This window comes from Panthera uncia, chromosome D4, assembly GCF_023721935.1.
Source record: "Panthera uncia isolate 11264 chromosome D4, Puncia_PCG_1.0, whole genome shotgun sequence".
Classification (NCBI taxonomy): Eukaryota; Metazoa; Chordata; class Mammalia; order Carnivora; family Felidae; genus Panthera; species Panthera uncia.
In genome coordinates, this window is record NC_064807.1 from 38948655 (window position 1) to 38969358 (window position 20704).

Below are 20704 nucleotides of genomic sequence, written 5' to 3' on the forward strand. Positions count from 1 at the left end.
GATATATCCTTTGAACACTACCACTCCTAGCCATAAGTCCAAGGGAAAGACACACACATGCAAGAGACATGAACAAGGATGTTTTCCCGCACCATTATTTGTAACAGCCTCGAACTGGAAATAACGTAAATGTCCTTCAATAGAATGGACAAATAAGTTGTCCTATAGGAAATGAAATACAGTTGACCCTTGAACATTGGTTTGAACTGGACCAGTCTACTTAACCCAGATTTTGTTTTTACTACATTGTAAATGTATTTTCTTTTCCTTAGGCCTTTATTAATAATATTTTCTTTTGTCTAGCTTATTTCATTGTAAGAATAGAGTATGTAATACATATACAGGATACAGGTTAATCGACTATATTATCGGTAAGGCTGCCTGTCAACAGTAGACTATTAGGAGCTAAGTTTTGGGGGAGTCAAAGTTATATATGAATTTTCGACTGTGCAGGGGATGGGCTCCCCTAACCCTGCATTGTTCAAGGGTCAACTGCACCATGAATATTTATAGCGATATTCACTGCAATGAAAATGAACTGTATCTAATGTAACAAAAAGAACAAATCTTATAAGCATTGCTCAAAGAGGCTTTGTGATAATTCAGTGAGCTGTATGTTTTTATTTTTGTGTATTCCTCTATATGTGTATTTTGGAATACAGAAAGTTGTGATCATGAAATACGTAACATAAAAATATTATAAAAATACTTTCTTAATTTTAGAAACAGAAACAAAACTTTTAAAATACATACAATAAAATGTAAAATAAAATTTGGTTACAATATGGCCTGTAAAAGGAGACACAAAAAAATGTCAAGTAAGTTCTAGAAAAGGATGTATTAGGAGACAGAAGGGGAAAGGGAGAGAGCAGCAGTCAGACTGGCTCCCTGATCTCATCCACCACTTTCTTCACTCTGATCCAACCAGACTGATCTCCCTGCTATTCCTCAAACACATCAAGCAAACTCCCGTATCAGGGCTGTTAACACTTGTCCTTCCTGGAAAACTCTTTCCCCAGATATCCATGTTTACTGCCTCACTGTCTTCGGGTCTCTCCCTAAACATCACCTTATTTGATAGAGACCCCTACGATTTTTTTTTTTTTTTTTTTAACCAGGGCCTATTTGCTTGTTTTTCCTTGCCCAAACTACAGAAAATCCCAGCATTCCCTATCTCCTTCATATATTTTATTTTTTTCCATTAGTACTTAGCTCCATCTGATATATATCTATTTCTTTACATACTGCCTGTCTCTCTCAGTAGTATGTACATTTCTTGAGGATAGGGACTTTTGCCCTTTTTGTTGTTCAATGAGGAGTCCCTGGAACCCAGACCCAGCTCTAGCTCACAGCAGGTACTCAATGAGTATTTATTGAATGAATAAATGAAAATGAGGAAGAAAGCTGACAAAAGAGCAGAATTTCCTCCCTCAACACATGAAGAGGCAGAGTACCACTTACAGAGACTGTTACACACATCCAATAGCAGAGATAAACACAGAAAAAGAAACACACAGGCAACAAGTACACAGACACACATGTCACAAAAACCAACAGAGGCAGAAGACAGGGGCACTTACATGAACTAATACTCCTATATTCCTATCTGGTAATCTTTTGTAATGATATCATGTAAACTTTCAAAATGTTAACAAAACTAGAAGGTAGTGGGGGCATCGCCTCTTGATGCAAGTTATCTGAAAATAAGCCAAGACTCAGATTCGGCCACTTATGATCTAGCATAAGTCTTCTAATATTTGGTCTGTGAGTTCCCTGAACTCATTTCTTCCAATAATCTTATCTTCTATCCTAATCTAGTCTCAATCCAAATTCTATAATTAAATCCGCATCACATCCTTTCCCATAACTGTACCCGTAACATAAATGCAAATTCAAGCACGGCACACTCCGAAAACCACCTCCCATCTTTCATGCCCAACTCCCTGTAGGCGTCAATGCTAACAAATCCTCAACCTCAGTGGGGCCTCACTCTGTTGACCCAACTACCAAACTATACTGGCCCACTTCTCAACCGTTCCACCACTCCTGTAATCATCTCATGTTTGAACTATACTCTGATCGTCTCGCAACTAGTCCTCCTGCTACTATCCTTGTGCTCCCTCAATCTATTCTTCCTAGCAATCAGTTTTCTTTCTAATATGTAAACGCCTTTGTGCAACCAGGCTCAAGACCCTTCAGTCGTTTCCAAAGTCCCGACCACCAAACATCCTGACAACAAAACACCTCCAACATCCAACTCCATCCCTCACTGCTCTCAATTCGGCTCCTCCTACCCTCTCCCCAATTGGCTCCACTCAAGATACAGTGGCCTTCTGACTGTTCCTTGGAAAGGTCAAATGTGCTCCCACCCCAGGGGGACTTGGCATGGTTCTCTCCTCTCCCTGGAATGTTCTTCCTCCCAGTATCAGTGACTTGCTTGCGTTCCAGGTCTCTGCTCAAGTGTCACTATTGAGAAAGGACTTCTCTGACTGTATTATCAATCATTAATGTCTATCCCTTACCCAACTTTATTCTACATCAGAATATTTATTTTGCATAGCATGTATTTGTTCACTGCCTAGCTCCACCAATTAGAATATAAGCTCCTTAATGCAAGAACTTTGTTTTATTCACTGCATCGTCAGAGCCTAGATCAGGGGCCAGTGTGCACAGAAGACACTCAACAAATATCTGTTAAATGACTAAACGAGTGTTCTTCATAATTTTTGAAAATGAACATCTATGCTATACAGATACAATTTTACATTATAAAACGATAAATTTTTATATCAATCAGTAGGAAGCAATTTTTATTTATAGGCTATTATTTTAAGTAGTTTTCTGTGTTTTTATGAGACCAGTCTGAAAATGAACAATATTTGAGGTATTTATGACCTTCCTCCTACGAAAAAGTTTCTCAACCTCAGCACAGGTGATCCTTTGGGCCAAATCACTCTTTGTTAGAGGGGACTGTCCTATGCATTGTAGGAGTTTTAGCAGCATCGCTGGCCTCCACCCACTAGATGCCTGAAGCAATCTGTCACAACCCAAAATGTCTCCTGACCTATCCAACGAATGTTCTCTGGAGGACAAAATCTCCCTCCTTCGCCCACTATACTGCTCGAAGGGACTTGGTTTTTCCCATTTTCCAAAAATGAAAATGGCTTAGAACACAACTGGGATATCTAAAGCATACAGACTTGAATTTTCAAAATGGCTTCATAACCAATTTCACATGCTGAAGTCGGGTTCATGTGGCAATTACTCTTGTATAAAACAAAATCCTGTTACATCTGAATGGTCATCAGCACTTTTTGGAATAAGCTTTGGCTTAAGTTTTACCATTATATTCCAAAATGCAGGCAAAGAAGTTACAGGACTGTTCTGTACATCCCTCTCTCACCTCCAGCCCCCAAGTAATATGCATCTTTTCAGTTTTGTTAAATCCTAATGGAAATTAATATCTAAAGGAAAAAAATCGTTATTCACACATAACTAATGGCTATCACTGAGCATTCAGGATTACACATTAAGATATAACTGCAGTTTTGTTAGGGAGCAAACTGCACTGGTACCTGTCAGGTTCATGGCTGAGGGTAAAATAATTTAGAAAAACATTTTATCTGCCTTCCCATATTTTGACAGTAAAAATTCCAGAAAAACTGGAGCAATTTAATAAAAAACAACACAAGAGACCCTATTTTCTTGCTACATTTACCACTTAACTTACGATTTCAAAGATGAACAAGACAATAAAGCTGCTGCCAGGCTGTGACCATTTAAACTCAAAGTGACTGAACCAGTCTTAGACAGAAATAAAAAAGGGTTAAATCTTCTACTAAATGCTATAATCTTCATAAATAATGAGCTGTATAAAACAAATTTCCTGAGGATATATATTCAGTAGACCGGGTATTGCAGGGCAAGGTCGAGATATATTAGAAGGTTTCTGTGTTCCACGTAACACTAAACGCACAGGGCTATACTGACACACAGAACTGACAACTGTTAGGATGACGTGGCATTCTTAAACTGTCTTTTTGTTCCCCCTACAAATATAAACTAATTGTATATCTGCCACTATAACTTCCAAGCCAAAAAAAAAAAAAAAAAAAAAATTACCAAGGGATGAGATCTCCACTACCATTTCAGGGTCCATGAACAAAAATGCCAATTACCATCATATTAGCATTAAAAGTCATTTTCATTTCACTGTATCCTGAATTCCAAAGTATTCTTGGCTATTCTCAACTATTTTCCCCCAAATCCAAAAAGTTAAATACATATTTCAGCAATTTTATCCATTCCAAAGTGACCATATGACTTTATAGACATCAAAAAACAAAGGTTATGGGGCAAATTCTAAAATATTTTTTAAATAGCAATAAAGTATTCAGGACACTTTAAGATTGGTTATATAGAAAGATAAACTACAAAGAGGTTAACCAATATTCGAAGCTACCTGCAATCTAATCTTCTGGCTATTTCTATTCTTTGTTAGCCAAAAGCTAGGCAAATAATCCTGTGGCATTGTTATACCTGACATCAAATCCTTAGCAACGCTACTAGATATGAGCTAATTGGAATAATAATAATGTATCTTCCTCGAAGAGTTAGCTGGACTGCTAAACATTATTTATTTTCCTTCTCTGAATATTGGAAGCATTCACTTTTTGAAATTCTCTCCCTTCCTTCCCCCTTCTGTCACTCTCCCCATACATAGCCTTGAATGTAATTCATAGATTAGTTTCGGGCCTTTGCAAAAAAATAGGTATAAAAGAACCAGTTAGAAATTATGTGAATCTACTTCATCTAAAAAGAATTTAAAAGATGTCACCTTAGAACTAACGTGGTTATGACACAAATTATTAGTTGCAAAATCTCTATACGAATAGCTACAAATTTTTTATTTCAAAAAGAAAACAACCTCTGATTTTCTCACGTAGGCAGACAGTATTGCCTACAATAAGAGACTGCAAGTAGGTACAAATTTTTAAAAATATTTAAACCACTAAAATGCCTTAATAAGGTCTATTTTGACAGTCCTCATATTAGATAAGCTATTAAAAATAGGATATCTCAATGAAAAATGAAACAGCGAAATATGAAGTCACCAATCAGGAGATTTCAATGAGCTTTCTCCATAGAATAGATTTTGTGACACTCCAGCATTTTTTAATCTGTACATTTTTAAATTAATAATGCTACGATAAAATTGTCAGGACAAAAAAAATGCCCTTAGGGGAAAATACAAAAAGTACAATAGCACCTGGAAAGAATACTGACTTAGAGACAGCAAGAAATGGGCTGAAATCACACCTGCCAAGTGGTAACTCTCAGACTGGACAAGTTTTAGACTGCTCTGAATCTCAGTCACCTTATCGGTGCAATGGGAACCATGCTACTTATCCTCGCAGGAATATTTTAAAGGAGTTGACATTTGCCACTAATCAAATGCTTACAGCTCCAGAATAACAGCACGTAAAATTCATGAAAAATATGACTAATGATATATTTATGAATCAACGAATAATAAATTGTTTAAAGCATACTAAGTATAGTGATACTTCACATTTAATTATAAAGCTATATTTTTCTAATATTGGTTTTGGTAAGCTAACACACAATAAAATGAAATACACTGTTATAATTTAATAATACACCATATGACAAGTGCTTATATTAAAAACAACTATGTGAAAAAGTCAAATATGAACACTGGTCACAGAAATTTCAATTTAACATCCATCTACTGTATGCATTTAAAATGCCAAATCATTCCCCTCATCTACAGGTTTTGAAATCTTTAAAAATGATTTCATCCCAATCACTAAAGTAAGACATTAGTTTCAAGAGGGGTTTTAAAAGTAAAATTTAACATTATGTTGGCATGATAAGTGCAAAGGATGGTCAAACTAATTTGACATCTAACATTTGAAAAACTTGTCCAAAATGTTTAAGATGAAAGCTTATGATCTTCATTGATTTTGGATTCTGTGATTTTAACCAAAATGTTTAATTTATTTTCATTTATTTAGAAAGATACCTATTAAGTTTCTGCAGTTTTTCCAGATAAATGTATTTTTTGTCTATCCAGAGTATTTTGAGATTATTTTAGCTATGATTTACAAAGAAAATAGTAATACTAATTCATTTTAGGTTCTTAGGCCTTCTTTAGTATAAAACTTAGAATATTTATCAATATTTACAGCTTAAAAATATATTCTTATTATGGGCATTGATTCCTGATGAATAAATTATCTCCTTAAGTTCTTACTACCTCCTTCCCTCATTAAAGGATATATTGAAATATTTCCTCAAAGCTTCACATAGTAAAAATATACATTTTTTAAAGTTCATGACAGGTGGATATTTTAAAATTAAAGATTAAGAAGAAACCCAAAAAGCACTGTTACTCTAAAAAAACAACAGGGCAAATGCAAAGCAGTTAAAACAATCCAGCACAGAAAGAACTCTCTTGACAGGAGGAGGTTACTAGAAGAGAAATGGAAGAAAACCAGGGTTCCAAGCCCTTCACTTCCCAGAGTTTGTGAACAGCATGCTTTCTCTCTCAAGGCTCTCTTCCTTGAGCTTCACCAAAACAGTACCAATTTTCTACTGAATACAGGTGGAGTGCCATTACAACAAAGTTGAAATGACAATTCATTTCTTCTTTTGTTTAATTAATAAACACTCTCGTCTTAAAAACAAACAAACGAAACAAAAACCGAAGGAAGAGTCGTTAACACTTTCTTGTCCCACCCAGAGAACCAGCACTCAGCTTTAGAATTTGGCTGGCAAAGATACGATGCTGCCATCTACCAACCCGAAAGGGTATAAAGAAGAACACAGACTAAAGCTTTCACTTCTTTGGCTGACAGAATACAGGGTCAAAGGCTATGGCATGCCTTAATTGTGCTAATATTTCCACAAGAACGATACACAGTGATCATTAATACAAGCTCCAAAGATAATTAGGGACACTGGGGGACGTTTATTCCACATCTCAAATAACTGAAAGGGTCACAATGTGAATTAACCAGGTTTCTGACACTATCTGGCCAGCTTTACACACCAAGTGAAGAGCTGGATATAGTTTGGTTCGTTTGCTTTAGAGAAAAATCAAAAAGACCCATGGGGGAGGGGAAGGAAAAAAAAAAAAAAAAGAGGTTCGAGTGGGAGAGAGCCAAAGCATAAGAGACTCTTAAAAACTGAGAACAAACTGAGGGTTGATGGGGGGTGGGAGGGAGGGGAGGGTGGGTGATGGGTATTGAGGAGGGCACCTTTTGGGATGAGCGCTGGGTGTTGTATGGAAACCAATTTGACGATAAATTTCATATGTTGAAAAAAATAAAAAATAAATAAAATTTTAAAAAAAGACACAGCAAAAACTTAGAAAAAAATTGATGGGGCAGCATTGTCCGAAAAATAGTCCACTACAAAACGTTATTTTTTTTTTTTAAATGTCAATGATAATAATGATGACTTTTGCACTGAAATTACTGGTATTTTTCCTACCTTTATTAAAAAAAAAATACAATAAATGTCATCATTAAAAGAAGCGTTGTAGCAAGAACAAGGTTCTATTATTTAGCCTTAGAAACGTTTGCTGTACAGTATTATTAGTATTTTAGAGCAGATTTGACCTTAAAACCAATTGTTTCCATTATTGCCTTTAGTTGTCCTCTCATTCAACAAGGACTTCCTTCATGTCCTCGTCTGGTTAATCTCTACCTATGCTGAAAGCCCATCCCAAGTCTCATTCCCCACAGTACAACAGTGCTAGAGCACAGCGGCTAGAGCAGCACTGTTCTGTACAACCCCATAGGACACCTTTCACATAGACTAGGATGTGAGCGTTATCTCCTGGAGTCGCGCAGACAACACTGATAAGAATCACTTGGGAAGAAATTTTTAAACAAAATGCTACTGCCAATGACACCCGTGAGGGAAAACATTTGGGGAAAGAACAAGGAAAAGGTACAATCCACAGTAAACACCTAAGGTTTTCAACTGAGACTCCTGAAGGGCTACATCGTAAGAGAGAAGGCAAACTGAAAGTAGTCCTTCGCAAAGACCAAACCCAGCAATTATAAATCCTTACAAAACTTCAATAAATGCAATGTTATCTTCAAAAGAACTGCTGTATTAAGACCAATGTTCTAGTATGTAGTCTTAGAAATATCTGTCATACAAACCCTTCGTTGGACCAAGATGAGCCTTCTCTTACTGCCTGTCCAAAAAAAGTGAGCATATCCTATCTTGAAAAAATAAATAAATAAATAAAACAGATCTTCTACAGTTTGTCATATAAAATGGCTGGCATCCAACAAAATTTATCAGATATGCCAGAAGAAAGGACCAAATAATTAGAAACTAAGAGAGACAGAAAAAGAAAGTCAACAGAAACAGACCCACAAGTAGATCTCAATATTGAAATTGTCAGACGTAGACATTAAAATAACTTTAATTAAAATGTGCACAAGTATAGAAGATAAATAGGAGAATTTCACCAAACTAGTGATCTATGAAAAAGGGATGAATGAAAATTTTGAAAGTGAAAAATTCTAAGTGAATGAATAACTCAGTGGAGGGGTTTGACAGAGCAGAAGAGCTGATCAGTAAACCAGAATAAAGGTCAGTAGAAAACAGCCATCTGAAACACAGAGAAAAAAATAAAATACAAAAAAGACTGTGAAAGGTATGCAGTGCAGTGAGACCTCATGTACACAAAATGAGAAAATCAGAAACGTAAAAGCAAAGTTTGGCAGAAGCAACATTTGAAGTGATACTGGCAAAGAAAGGTCTGTAACTTAAGAAAGACATCAAGCCAGAGTTTCAAGAAATTACATAAACTCTCAAATAGGAAAGATGCAAAGAAGACAGTGAAGCACAATACAGAATAACTGAAATACAAAGACCAAAAAAGAAGGGAGTGCCAGTCCAAGGTGGTGACATGTGAGGCTTCTGAACTCAACTCTTTTCACAGACACACTGGATCTACTGCTACACATGGAACAATTCTCTTTGAAAGAAACCCAGAAACTAGCTGAGCAATTCCTACACAACAGTATACAACACAACTACAGAAAATCATCAAATCACAAAGAGAGCAAGAGAAGAAGGGAACAAAGGAATTATAAAATAGAAAACAATTAACAATAGGGAAAAAGTAACTGCATACCTATTAATAATTACTTTAAATGTAAATGGACTAAATACTCCAATCAAAAGATAAAGAATGGCTGAATAGATTTCACAAAAAAAAAAAAAAAAAGCTCAACAATATGGTGCCTATAAGTGACTCACTTTGGCTTTAAGGACACACAGACTGCAAGTAAAGAGATGGAAAAAGATACTTGATGTAAATGGAAACCAAAAGTAAGCAGAAGTAGCTATACTTTTATATCCGACAAAAAACAGACTTTAAGCCAAAGACTATATTAAGAGACAAGGAAGGTCAATATAATGATAAAGAGATTAATTCAACAACAGGATATAATATTTGTAAATATTTATGCACACAACATAGGAATACCTAAATACATAAAGCAAATATCAACAGACCTGAAGGGAGAAACAGACAGCAATACAATAATGGCAGGGACTTCAATACTCCAGTTTCAACAACGGATAGAACATCCAGACAGGAAATTAAGAAAACACTGGACTGAAACTACACATTAGAGCAGACAGACATTTATAGACCATCCCACCCGACAGCAGCAGAATATATAGTCTTCTCAAACATACACAGAACATTCTCCAGGGCAGATCACATGTTAGGCCACAAAACAAGTCTTCATAAAGTTGACTGAAATATATCAAACATCTTCTCCAACCACAATGGTATGAAACTAGAAATCAATTACAAGAAGAAAACTGGAAAATTCACAAATACGTGGAGATGAAACAACATACTACTGAACAACCAATGTGTCAGAGAAGAAATCAAAACAGAAATTAAGAAAACATCTTGAGGAAAATGAAAATAGAAACTGAACACACTACAACTTAGGAGACACAGCAAAAGCAGTTCTGAAAGAAGTTCACAGCAACAAATTCCTAAATTAGGAAAAAAGAAAGATCTGAAACCACCTAACTTAATACCTTGAGGCACTAGAAAAAGAAGAAACTAAGCCAAAAGTTAGGAGAAGGAAAGAAATCATGAAAATAAGAGCAGAAATAAATGAAATAGGGACTAAAAAGACAATAGAGAAGATTAAGGAAACTAAAAGCAGATTCTTTGAAAAGATAAAGAAAATGGATTAATCTTCAGCTAGACACACTTAAAAAAGAAAAACAGGACTCAAATCAAATCAGAAACGAAAGAGGAGACATTACAACTGACACCATACAAACATAAGAATCATGAGAGACTACTATACTATAAAAATGATATAGCAATAAATGGGACAACCGAGAAGAAAACAGATAAATTCCTAGAAACATACAACCTACCAGAACTGAATCATGAAGAAACAGAAAGTCTGAACAGACCAATTACTAGTAAGGAAACTGAATCAGTAATCAAAAGCCACTCAACAAAGAAAAGTCCAAGACCAGACAGCTTCACTGGTGAATTCTACCAAACACTCAAAGAAGAATTCTCAAACTATTGCAATCCTTCTCAAACTATTACAAAACCTGAAGAGGGCATACTTTCAAAAATCACTCTACAAGGCCTGCATTAACCTGCTACCAAAATCAGACAACATTAGAAGAAAAGAAAAGCAGGGGCACCTGGGTGGCTCAGGCAGTTAAGCACCTGACTTCAGCCCAGGTCATGATCTCGTGGTTCACCAGTTCCAGCCCCACGTCCAGCTCAGTGCTGACAGCTTGGAGCCTGCTTCATATTCTGTGTCTCCCTCTCTCTCTCTCCCTCCCTCCCCTGATCCCTGATCTATCTCTTTCTCTCTCTCTCTCTCTCAAAAATAAACAAACATTAAACAAAAAAATTTTTTTAAAAAGAAAATCACACAACAAAATCCCTGATGAACATAGATGCAAAAATCCTCCACGAAACATAAGCAAAGTGAATTCATCAATACATTAAAAAAATCATACACCATGATCAAGTGGAATTTATTCCAGGAATACAAGGATGGTTCAACATCTGCAAAACAGCATGATACACCACATTAACAGAATGAAAAAAAAAAAATCACGATGATCTTAATAATGCAGAAAAAAAGCATTCTACAAAACTCAACATCCATTCATGATAAAAAGTCTTAAAATCAGGTGTAGAAGGAACATATCTCAACATAATAAAGGCCACATATGACTAGCCCAGAGGAACATCATATTCAATAATGAAAAGCTGAAAGCTTTTGCTCTAAGATCAAAGACAAGGATATCCACTGTTACCACTTATTCAACTTAGTACTGCAAGTTAGAGCAATTAAGCAAGAACAAAAAGTCATCCAAATTAGAAAAGAAGTAAAACTTTCTCTCTTTGCATCTGACATGATGTATATAGAAAACCTAAACACTCCACCAAAATCTGTTAGAACTACTAAATGAACTCAGTAAAGTCGCAGGATACAAAATCAATATACAAATATCGGTTGTGTTTCTGTAAACTAATAACTATCAGAAAGAGATTTAAGAAAATAATCCCATTTATAACTGCATCAAAAAATACCTTGGAATAAATGTAACTAATGAAGTAAAAAATCTGTAAAAACAGTAAAAACCAAGACACCAATGAAAAAAATTGAAGAAAACACTAACAAAATGGAAAGCTATTCTGTGCTCATGGATTGGAAGAATGAAATATTCTTAAAATGTCTACTACCCAAGCAATGGATAGATTTCAATGCAAACCCGACCAAAATCCCAATGGCATTTTTTTCACAGAAACAGAACCATCCTAAAATTTGTACAGAATAACAAAAAACTCTGAATAACCAATCCTGAGAAATAAAAAAAAGGCTGGAGGCATCACTTTCTGATTTTAAAATATATTAAAAAGCTTTAGTAGTCAAAACAGTATGACACTGGTGTAAAAACAGACACATAAATCAATGGAACAAAACAGAGAACCGAGAAATAAACCCATGCATATATGGTCAATTAATTTTTGACAAAGGGGCCAAGAATAGTCAATGGGGAAAGGACTATCTCTTCAGTAAACGGTGCTGGGAAAACTGGACAGCCACATGCAAAGAATGAAGCCATACCTCTAATCTTATACACAACTCAGCTTCTCTTTACTTTTTCTACTTTCTTCCTACATTTTGTATCTCCTAACAAACATTTACTATTCTGCTGGTCTTTTGTCAACATTCAGTATGCATTTAAATATTTATTTAATAAAATCATGTAACCTATAATATTTATATATATCTAAGGATTCAAATATTAATGCCTATAACCGGTTTTCCCATTTAAAAAAGTGATTCTTTCTCTAATTGGCAGAAATTTTCCAAAGTTTCTACCTTTCATCTGGAGAGGGAAATCAGTTTGTAATTTCAAATGTCTTAATCCTTCCGTTAAACATTACCATTATATTCTTGATTATCGAAATTTCTTTAGTCTATCATTGGTCTCCCAGTAATACTGTTAAATGGTCTGTAAAATTTTCATAAAATTTAACAGGCCAAAGAAAAGCTGTTCCCTCTTTTTGAGAGCTTTTATGAAGTCAAACATAACATAAACTGAATGTCTATTATATGTCATACTTTCACATGTGTTATCTCATTTAATCTCCTTATTATTCACATTTTCCAGAAGAGAACGCTGCAATTCAGAAAAGCTAAACATGGTGTCAAAGGTTATACATAAAGTAAGAAAAGTCAGGCTTTGATCTGAAGTGTGTCTGCTCACAAAGCCAAGATCATTCTACTACCAGGGGTTGGCAAACTCAATATAAAGAGCCAAAGAGTTAACATTTCAGGTTTTTTGGGCCAAATGTCTCTGTCACAACTACCCAACTCTGCTGTTGTAGCCCAAAAGCAAATGTAGACAATATGGAAACAAATGTAAATAGGTGTGTTTCAGTAAAACGTTATTAATAAAAACAGGTGAAGGGTCAAATTTAACTCAAGGTCCATAGTTTGCCAATCCCCTCCACTTTCCTACAATGCAAAACCCCTATTGGGTTTTCATTAACACCACTAAATTTTATCTCTCTTTAAAAAAGTATGACCCTAATCTCACTGAGAAACTAAAACAAAATTCTTTTTAATGTTTGTTTATTTTTGAGAGAGAAAGACAGAGTGTAAGCGGGAGTGGGGCAGAGAGAGAGCGGGACACAGGATCCCGAGGCAGGCTCTAGGCTCTGAGCTGTCAGCACACAGCCTGATGCGGAGCTTGAACTCATGAACCCCAAGATCATGACCTGAGCTGAAGTCAGATGCTTAATCGACTGAGCCACCCAGGCACCCCTCACTGGGAAATTTTATTTTAATGCTTTTCTTACGAGGCTCAATTATTTGAGATAGGTCACTCTTGGAGGAATACGTTCAACCTTTTACATAGTCTAACTATAATGCCAATTATACCAGAAATCAATCTATAAATAAGATGAAACATGTCTAAAACTACAGTACTGGCATGCACTAAATTCTCAGTGTGAAAAAGTCAAACACCCATAAAGTTCTCCCTTTTGAACTTTTTTCAGTTAGTATCTAATTTTAGTTGTTCAATCTATAGGAAATACACATAATCACAAGGCCCCACTAACATACACAGCCAAGCAACAATAGCAAATATCCTTTTAGTTATACAAAATGATCATCTATACTAACATTATCTAAATACGCAGAACTTAAAGACCTTATTCTTTAGAAAGACCTCCCACTCCCTTATTCTAAAACTTAATTAAATGTACCACCACTGAAATTGTTATTATTTAATACAAAAGATTCAAGCAGTATGAAATGACATGAACAGGAAAGAAAAATTCCCCTTCTCCATCAAGGACTGTAGTCTTTCTCCTCTTTCTTCTACCCTACCTTCCTTCTTCACGTGTGCACGTGCACCCACACCCTTGTGCATGCTGTCGTTCTGTTCTGTCTACCTGTCTGCCTCTTTCTCGGTCTGGTGTGTGTGTGTGTGTGTGTGTGTGTGTGTGTGTGTGTGTGTGTATCTCCCTCTCTCACACACACACACACACATACACACACACAATTTCAAAACACAATCCGAGTCCAAATTATGCACAAGATCAGGCTTCAATACCAACCGTATACACAAAACACAGAGGGTAAGATTCAAAAACACAAGATCAGATTCAAATCCCAGTTCTACAACTAAAACCAGCTGAATACTCACTTACTAGCTTTGTGCCTTCAGTAACTACTTAATTAATCTCTATTAGTCTGTTTGCTCATCTACAAAACTGGGGGAAACTGTACCCACCTCACGTGGTTGTTTTGTGCATTAAAGTGAGAATTGGAACAACATGCCCACTGCATGGTGTTGGTACTCGGTCAAGTACTTAAACCGTGTTGCTGCTAACCACCCCAAGCAGCACTATTTGGGGCAAGTCTTACTAAGATCTATCGTTATTCCTGTATACAATGGGAAAAGCACTCCTTCCGATGGTATATACGACAATAACTTTTTACAGAACCTTGCAAATGCTCATCATAATTGTTTAAAGCCAAAGGGAAAAAAGGTCCTTTTTCTCAAAAACTTAACATTCCCTTGAGAAACTTTAAAAAATTAAGTCTGTTTTTATTCCTGAAAAGAAATGAGAAGTTAACATTTTTCACTTTCTCCCTCATTATCGTAGATATTCTTAAACCAAAACATACATATTGAAAGACCTCGTATGTTGCTTTTTAAAGAAAGTCACTCAACACTAATAAATAATCATAAATGGATTTGGTTAAAAGGGAATGTCAGATTAGAGTCTACTTTCTCAACCCCAATACATTCTCAAATTCACCAAGTTTGGAGTATATTTTTGTTGTTTTTTGTTTCCAATCCTCTGCACTTAAAGGAACGTTAATAACTGTATGCTACAGCTGTTCTAACATCAGTGAACATGAACATTTCTTACCAAGTTACGCTTTTTTAGTGGAAGAAAGTAATAATAGTGGCAGAAAGAAAACATCAGTGCGTAGGAAGTAAGAAGTTCTGTGTAGAAACACAACTGCAGAAAAAGCCAATGATTATCTTCGCCAACACAATTGTTAATCCTGAAGAAAAAAATGAAAACAGAAACAATATTTTAAACTTTAATAAAATGTTAATCTTGGGGCTGGTAAAAATAAACACAAACAACTTCATATTATGCTGGACTTCCCGGAGATATGCTAACATCACCTAAGCCTAAAAGCAAACCGTGCATAGGAAAAGCTACACTACAAATATGCCTCCTCACATTTGTAAAGCACTTTCTACTTGACAAAAAGGAAGTCCGTGGAGATGATCTGCCTTCAAGTCACAACCACCCAGTGTGGCAGGAAGAGCAGATGGCAGTCTCCCCGTTTCACTGATAGGGGAGCAGGAACAAAGGAGTTAAGACACTTGCCAGAGGAAGAGACAGTAGCCAAGAAAACAAGAGCCTTCTATATATCGCTCTTCCATTCCAGCATTCCAGCTGTGGAGAGCAATTCGAACGATTGGAAGCAAAAGAACTTAAAACCTGCCGCTTTGACATTACTGCTAAGCATTCGCAATTTTTCTTACTTTTAAAATCCACCCTTGGTTGCTGGAAATAAACACATATCCAAAAGTATTTACAAATTCTCAGAGCTACACTTCCACCAGGACAATAGTGAACCATAACCAGGAAAAATAATTAATGTTATCATCCTAACATTTTCAAGGCTAATGCAAACTCAATATTTTATTGTTCCAAATTTATTTATCATACCCCAATTTTCAAAATATTTTACAACTCCAGCAAAAAACCCTAGTCCAAAACTATAATTTACTTTTACAAATGTTTTCATTTCACTATAGCATTATACTGCCATTGTTTGGGGGGTGGGGGGGAGATACAACAGGTTCAGTTCCTAACAAATTGTTGTTTTAAAGGTGTATCATTGAAACTACTTTTTAAAATCAGACATAGAATGAAATGGAAAACCTGCAGAAGCATTTCCTAAACTTAAGATCTCATGCTTTGTAAACACGAAAATGCCTGGGTTGTGCTACTCGCAAGCAGGGCTTTCTTTCACAAGCGGGAAGCGTGCTTATGTGTGATCTCAAACACACTCTTCACCAGCTGTTGCTTCCATGACTTCTGCTCACCCCATTCTCCTCGTCCTGCCCAAATTCAAGACATAACTGCTATGATGATGGCATTCTTCTTAACCGGAGAGCTTTAAGAAACACTGAGGTACTCAGTCTATATGTAAGAGTCCTTTCAGTAACAAGCTATTCAGAAAGAGTAATCAGAGCCTGAAACAGAGAAAATCTCAAGGTGACCTGAGAACTGACCTCCAAATCTAAAGCTCTTAGGCAGTTACGATAATGCAGTTTCTGAAAATATCAAAAATTCTCTTTGCTTCCAATTTACACTGTCCACTGCCCTTACCCTCTGACTATCTCAGCAATGCTCTACTAAGGAATTCAATCAGGAAAGTCCCTCAGTCTTTTTAAAGCCACTGGTCTGCCCTCCTTTCCTACCTCCAACTCTTTCTACTTCCACTCTTCTTCCCACCAGGACTCTGAGAAGCTGACGAAAACCACAGAAGAAACTGACAGACAGCTCACCCCAATCTCAAAATTTAGGTTAATAGCACATTTTTTTTGTCACCAAGTTAATCTTTATTCCTTAAAATAAGGAATATCGCTAATCTCTACAGGACCAAAACATCTCCTGGTTGATTATTTTAAAGCTTAAAATAATGCATTCCTTTCAAAGGAAGGATCAATATCCAGCTGTAATTTGAACATTTATTACATATTTAATTAGTTAATCAGAAACAGTACTCTAAAAAAGGGTATGCAGTTGAGTTTTTCAGTGTGATTACCACTTACCCAATAATACATGTTTTACCTAGCCTTTTCTTTTTAGTCTATTACTATTATAGTTGTAAACAGATCACAGAGGTTTAGAAATTCACTTGAGAATTAATCTGTTTAAATTCAAAGCATATTTTTTAAACATCAACTATATATTAATATACTACACTATCCCGTCAATGGAATCAGACAATTTTAAGCCTTTTTATATAGTAACCAAGTGCTTCTATCTAAAATGCTTTTTTTAAAAAATGCTTTTATTTTTTCCCTAATCTCAGGAAATACTTTCTATTTAAATAATAGATTTATAGTAAAAACCAAATTTTCACTAAAAGCTTGGTAACCAACCTTAAATGATGCTATCAAAGTAAGTTATCAAAAAATATGGGGAACTCTAAATTGATCAGCATTGTCAAAGCTAAACTCCACCCTTAAGTCAACTATAGATAAATGCAGTTATAAATTTCAAAAGCCCATTGTGCAGTTAACTTTGTATATATGCATGTATGAGTGTACAAACATAAATATATATGTATTTAGATATATTTACAAAGTGCTACGCTATACTAGTTTAAATATTTATACAGAGATCCCATGCTAGGAAAACAGAATTAAATACAATATCTTGCTCACAGATTTTTGTGACAGCTTTGAAATGAGATACAATGCAGAATTCTCACAGCATTTGTTTTCAAAACGCTAGTTCTCAACTGAACCGTTTTTTAAAATATTACAAGAGAGCCCCCTATTGACCAAAAATGTTGGCAGTTCAGCAGAAGCAGTGAACTACCACTTGTACATATCCAGCATGCATGTAATGTGCAAAATGTGCAAAATGTGCAACAAGGACTTTGAGAGTTGATAGAACCTGATAGAAAAAGGTATCCTTATTGTCCTCACTAAAGGGTTTTTTTTTTTAAACTGCCTAACTTTAATATAACTTTTGTTTAACTGCATAACTTTAATATAACTTTTGTTTAAATATGCTAAGTCCTAAGATTTATTTTTCACTGTTTCTTTCTTTTTTCTTCCTAAAAGTAAATTATCCATTTCTTACCACGGACAGTGATGATCCATTCTCCTCACGCAGTGGCCACAGCGGCTACAGTGATGGGATCGCTTTGGTCTCATCAAATTACATTTGTTACATAATTCCCAGAACTCCCGTTCTAGAGAAGGAAATTAAAATCCATTTACTAAAGGCAAAAGAGTACTGCTGAAATTTAGCAACAACAGTTTAGAAGACTTTATAGGAAGTCCTCCCTCTCTCTCTCTTTCATAGATAGATAGATAGATAGATAGATAGATAGGAAGATAAATCCAAGAAAATATTCTTCTACATCTTCACTGTAAGAGAGTTTGACATAAATATTGCTGCTCTACTCTATTAAAGTCTTATTCTGTACACTTCTAATTTTAAACACTATAATAGTAAGACACTATTAGTAGTCAAACTAAATGATAGAAAGTAATGCATCTGGGTTTCGGATAAATTGCTAGCAGTAAAATTTAATGACAAAACCCTCAAGTATAACCAGTTATTCTATTTCATTTATTTTTCTTAATGTTTGTTTATTTTTGAGAGAGAGACAGCAAGCGGGGGAGGGGCAGAGAGAGAGAGGGAGAGACAGAATCCCAAGCAGGCTCCGGCCTCTGAGCTGTCAGCGCAGAGCCCAACACGGGGCTCAAACTCACGAACCGCGCGATCATGACCTAAGCTGAAGTCGAACACTTAACCGACTAAGCCACCCAGGCACCCCAGCAAATCATTATAGTTAAACAGAATTTTATGTAAACAAATTTATTTCTAGAAATTTTATTAACTAAAAAAGAAATAATGCTGAATCCTGGTTTCATAGACTAAGAAATCAAAATTAATCCTATTAACTCATTAGAAAAACAGAGATAGCATTCCTACCTCCCAAACTTTCTATACTTTAATATCAATAAATTCATTTGGGAGTGTTTATAGGAGAGGGTTGGAGGTATTAGAATGATTTCAGAAGTAAAGAAGATTATAAGATAATTACTATTTAATGGAAATAAGGGAGTTCTTTACAAAACTCTTTCCTACAATCAAGTAGCAATTTCTTTTAAGTTGTAATTAAAGAGCACACATTTAAGTTTTGTGCTAAAAACATTAGGTTTACAGAAATAAAGAGAAAAGTCATTTGTTTTCAGCATATGTCTTTCTAATGAGATCTATAAGAACTATAGGAAAGTCATCTACCAAGACAAATGCTTTATGACACAGAATGTATCTATTTAATATTTGTTAAAAGGGAATTTTACAGAATTCTTAAACCTTTTTTAACACTTAGGTTCATTTTTTTCCAACCCTATGTTTATACTACACTCTAACCTTGTTAAAAGCCTGGGCATAGTAAAATTAGCCTGACTCCAAATATTCAGAATGAATTATCAGTATATGCAAAGTATGACAAGCACACATATGACTAAATACCTGCTCAAGTATAAAGTTTAAATGTTTAAAAACGAAACATTTTAAATATGAGTAAAAGAAGATAATACCAGGTAGTATTCAATTTTCTAAAAAGATATCCTATTTTAATTTCATTATTTTAGTTTAATGACAAGAGTAAAATCAATATACAATAATTTTATATAGTGAAGTATTATGAAAAATTCTGCTATAGAAGACATCAATAATAATAGTATCAAATTAATTGTTCCAATACTATTGAAGTTGAGAAAGTATCTTTTGCATCAAAAATTTCATTTTAAAATAAAATCTTTTCACTTCTTACTTACAGTTCTTATTTTAATGAAAACTTATGCGAGAGAGCAACACTAAAGTTTAATTTAGATACACTAGTATTCTTTGTGAGTGAAATGAAAACTAATTTATATAATATCACAAGCAGATCCCTCTTTTCCCACTTAGCCGCTGAAACAGCCAAACATCCTAATATTAAAAAACCCTGAATTCACATATTGCAAAGATTAGAGTCAGAAAGTAGACCCTCCCTGATGAGCCGATTGTCATTAAAAGACAACATAAAAACATTATGTCTTAAACCAGTGCCTTAAAATATAAATATGGTGTATTCATTATTGGTCATTTCAGCATCTGATACTTTAGTAAAATTCTTTCATAATTGAAATGTTGTAACCTCAGAAAAGAAGACAGCATTTGGCTATAGTCCGAGAAAGCCTGTAATTCTGCAGTCCAGACCACCGGTTGGCAAGCTACAGTCCACAGGCAAATCATGAGCTAAGAACGGTTTTTACAATTTTCAGTGATCGAAAAGAACAAGAAGAACTTGTGAAATGTAAAACACATGACATTTGAATTCCAGTGTCCATACATAAAGTTTTATTTGAACACAGCTAAGCCCATTCATTGACACATTATCTATAGCGGCTTTTGGGCTACAGTAGCAGAGCTAAGGGGCTGTATGGTCTATAAAGCTCAAAATATTTACTATCTGGCCCTTTACAGTAAAGAAGAGTTTGCCAATCTATGGTCTGGATCATACATTTGCTTAAAGAGTTGAGCTAAATTGGTTAAATTTAAGAAACTATATAAGTATCTAAAGTCAGAAATATCTTTGAAAAACTCATCGTCACACATATACACACCTATGTGTGAGGGGAACAAAGGAAAAAAACGCACTACTGTAAATATCTAGAAATTTAATTAAAGTATCATCTAGGTTTTGGCCTTGTATGGCAAGGGAAAAAAAAATCTATCCACCTTAACCTATCCTACATATCTATAAACCATTTCTTGATCTTCTCACTTTCCTTCTTT

The 20704-nt window shown here is 35.1% G+C and overlaps 1 protein-coding gene across 10 annotated transcripts in view; it reads right to left on the bottom strand.

The window, feature by feature from the left end:
- ZDHHC21 (zinc finger DHHC-type palmitoyltransferase 21) overlaps positions 1–20704 on the bottom strand; it is a 66163-nt gene that overhangs the window by 24277 nt on the left and 21182 nt on the right. For all 10 annotated transcript variants that reach the window (XM_049635078.1, XM_049635065.1, XM_049635084.1 and 7 more), the window contains 2 exons: positions 17987–18098; positions 15014–15152 (listed from right to left, as the gene is read on the bottom strand). In XM_049635078.1, the coding sequence (XP_049491035.1) occupies positions 15014–15152; positions 17987–18098 (251 nt within the window). The remainder of the gene's footprint in view (positions 1–15013; positions 15153–17986; positions 18099–20704) is intronic.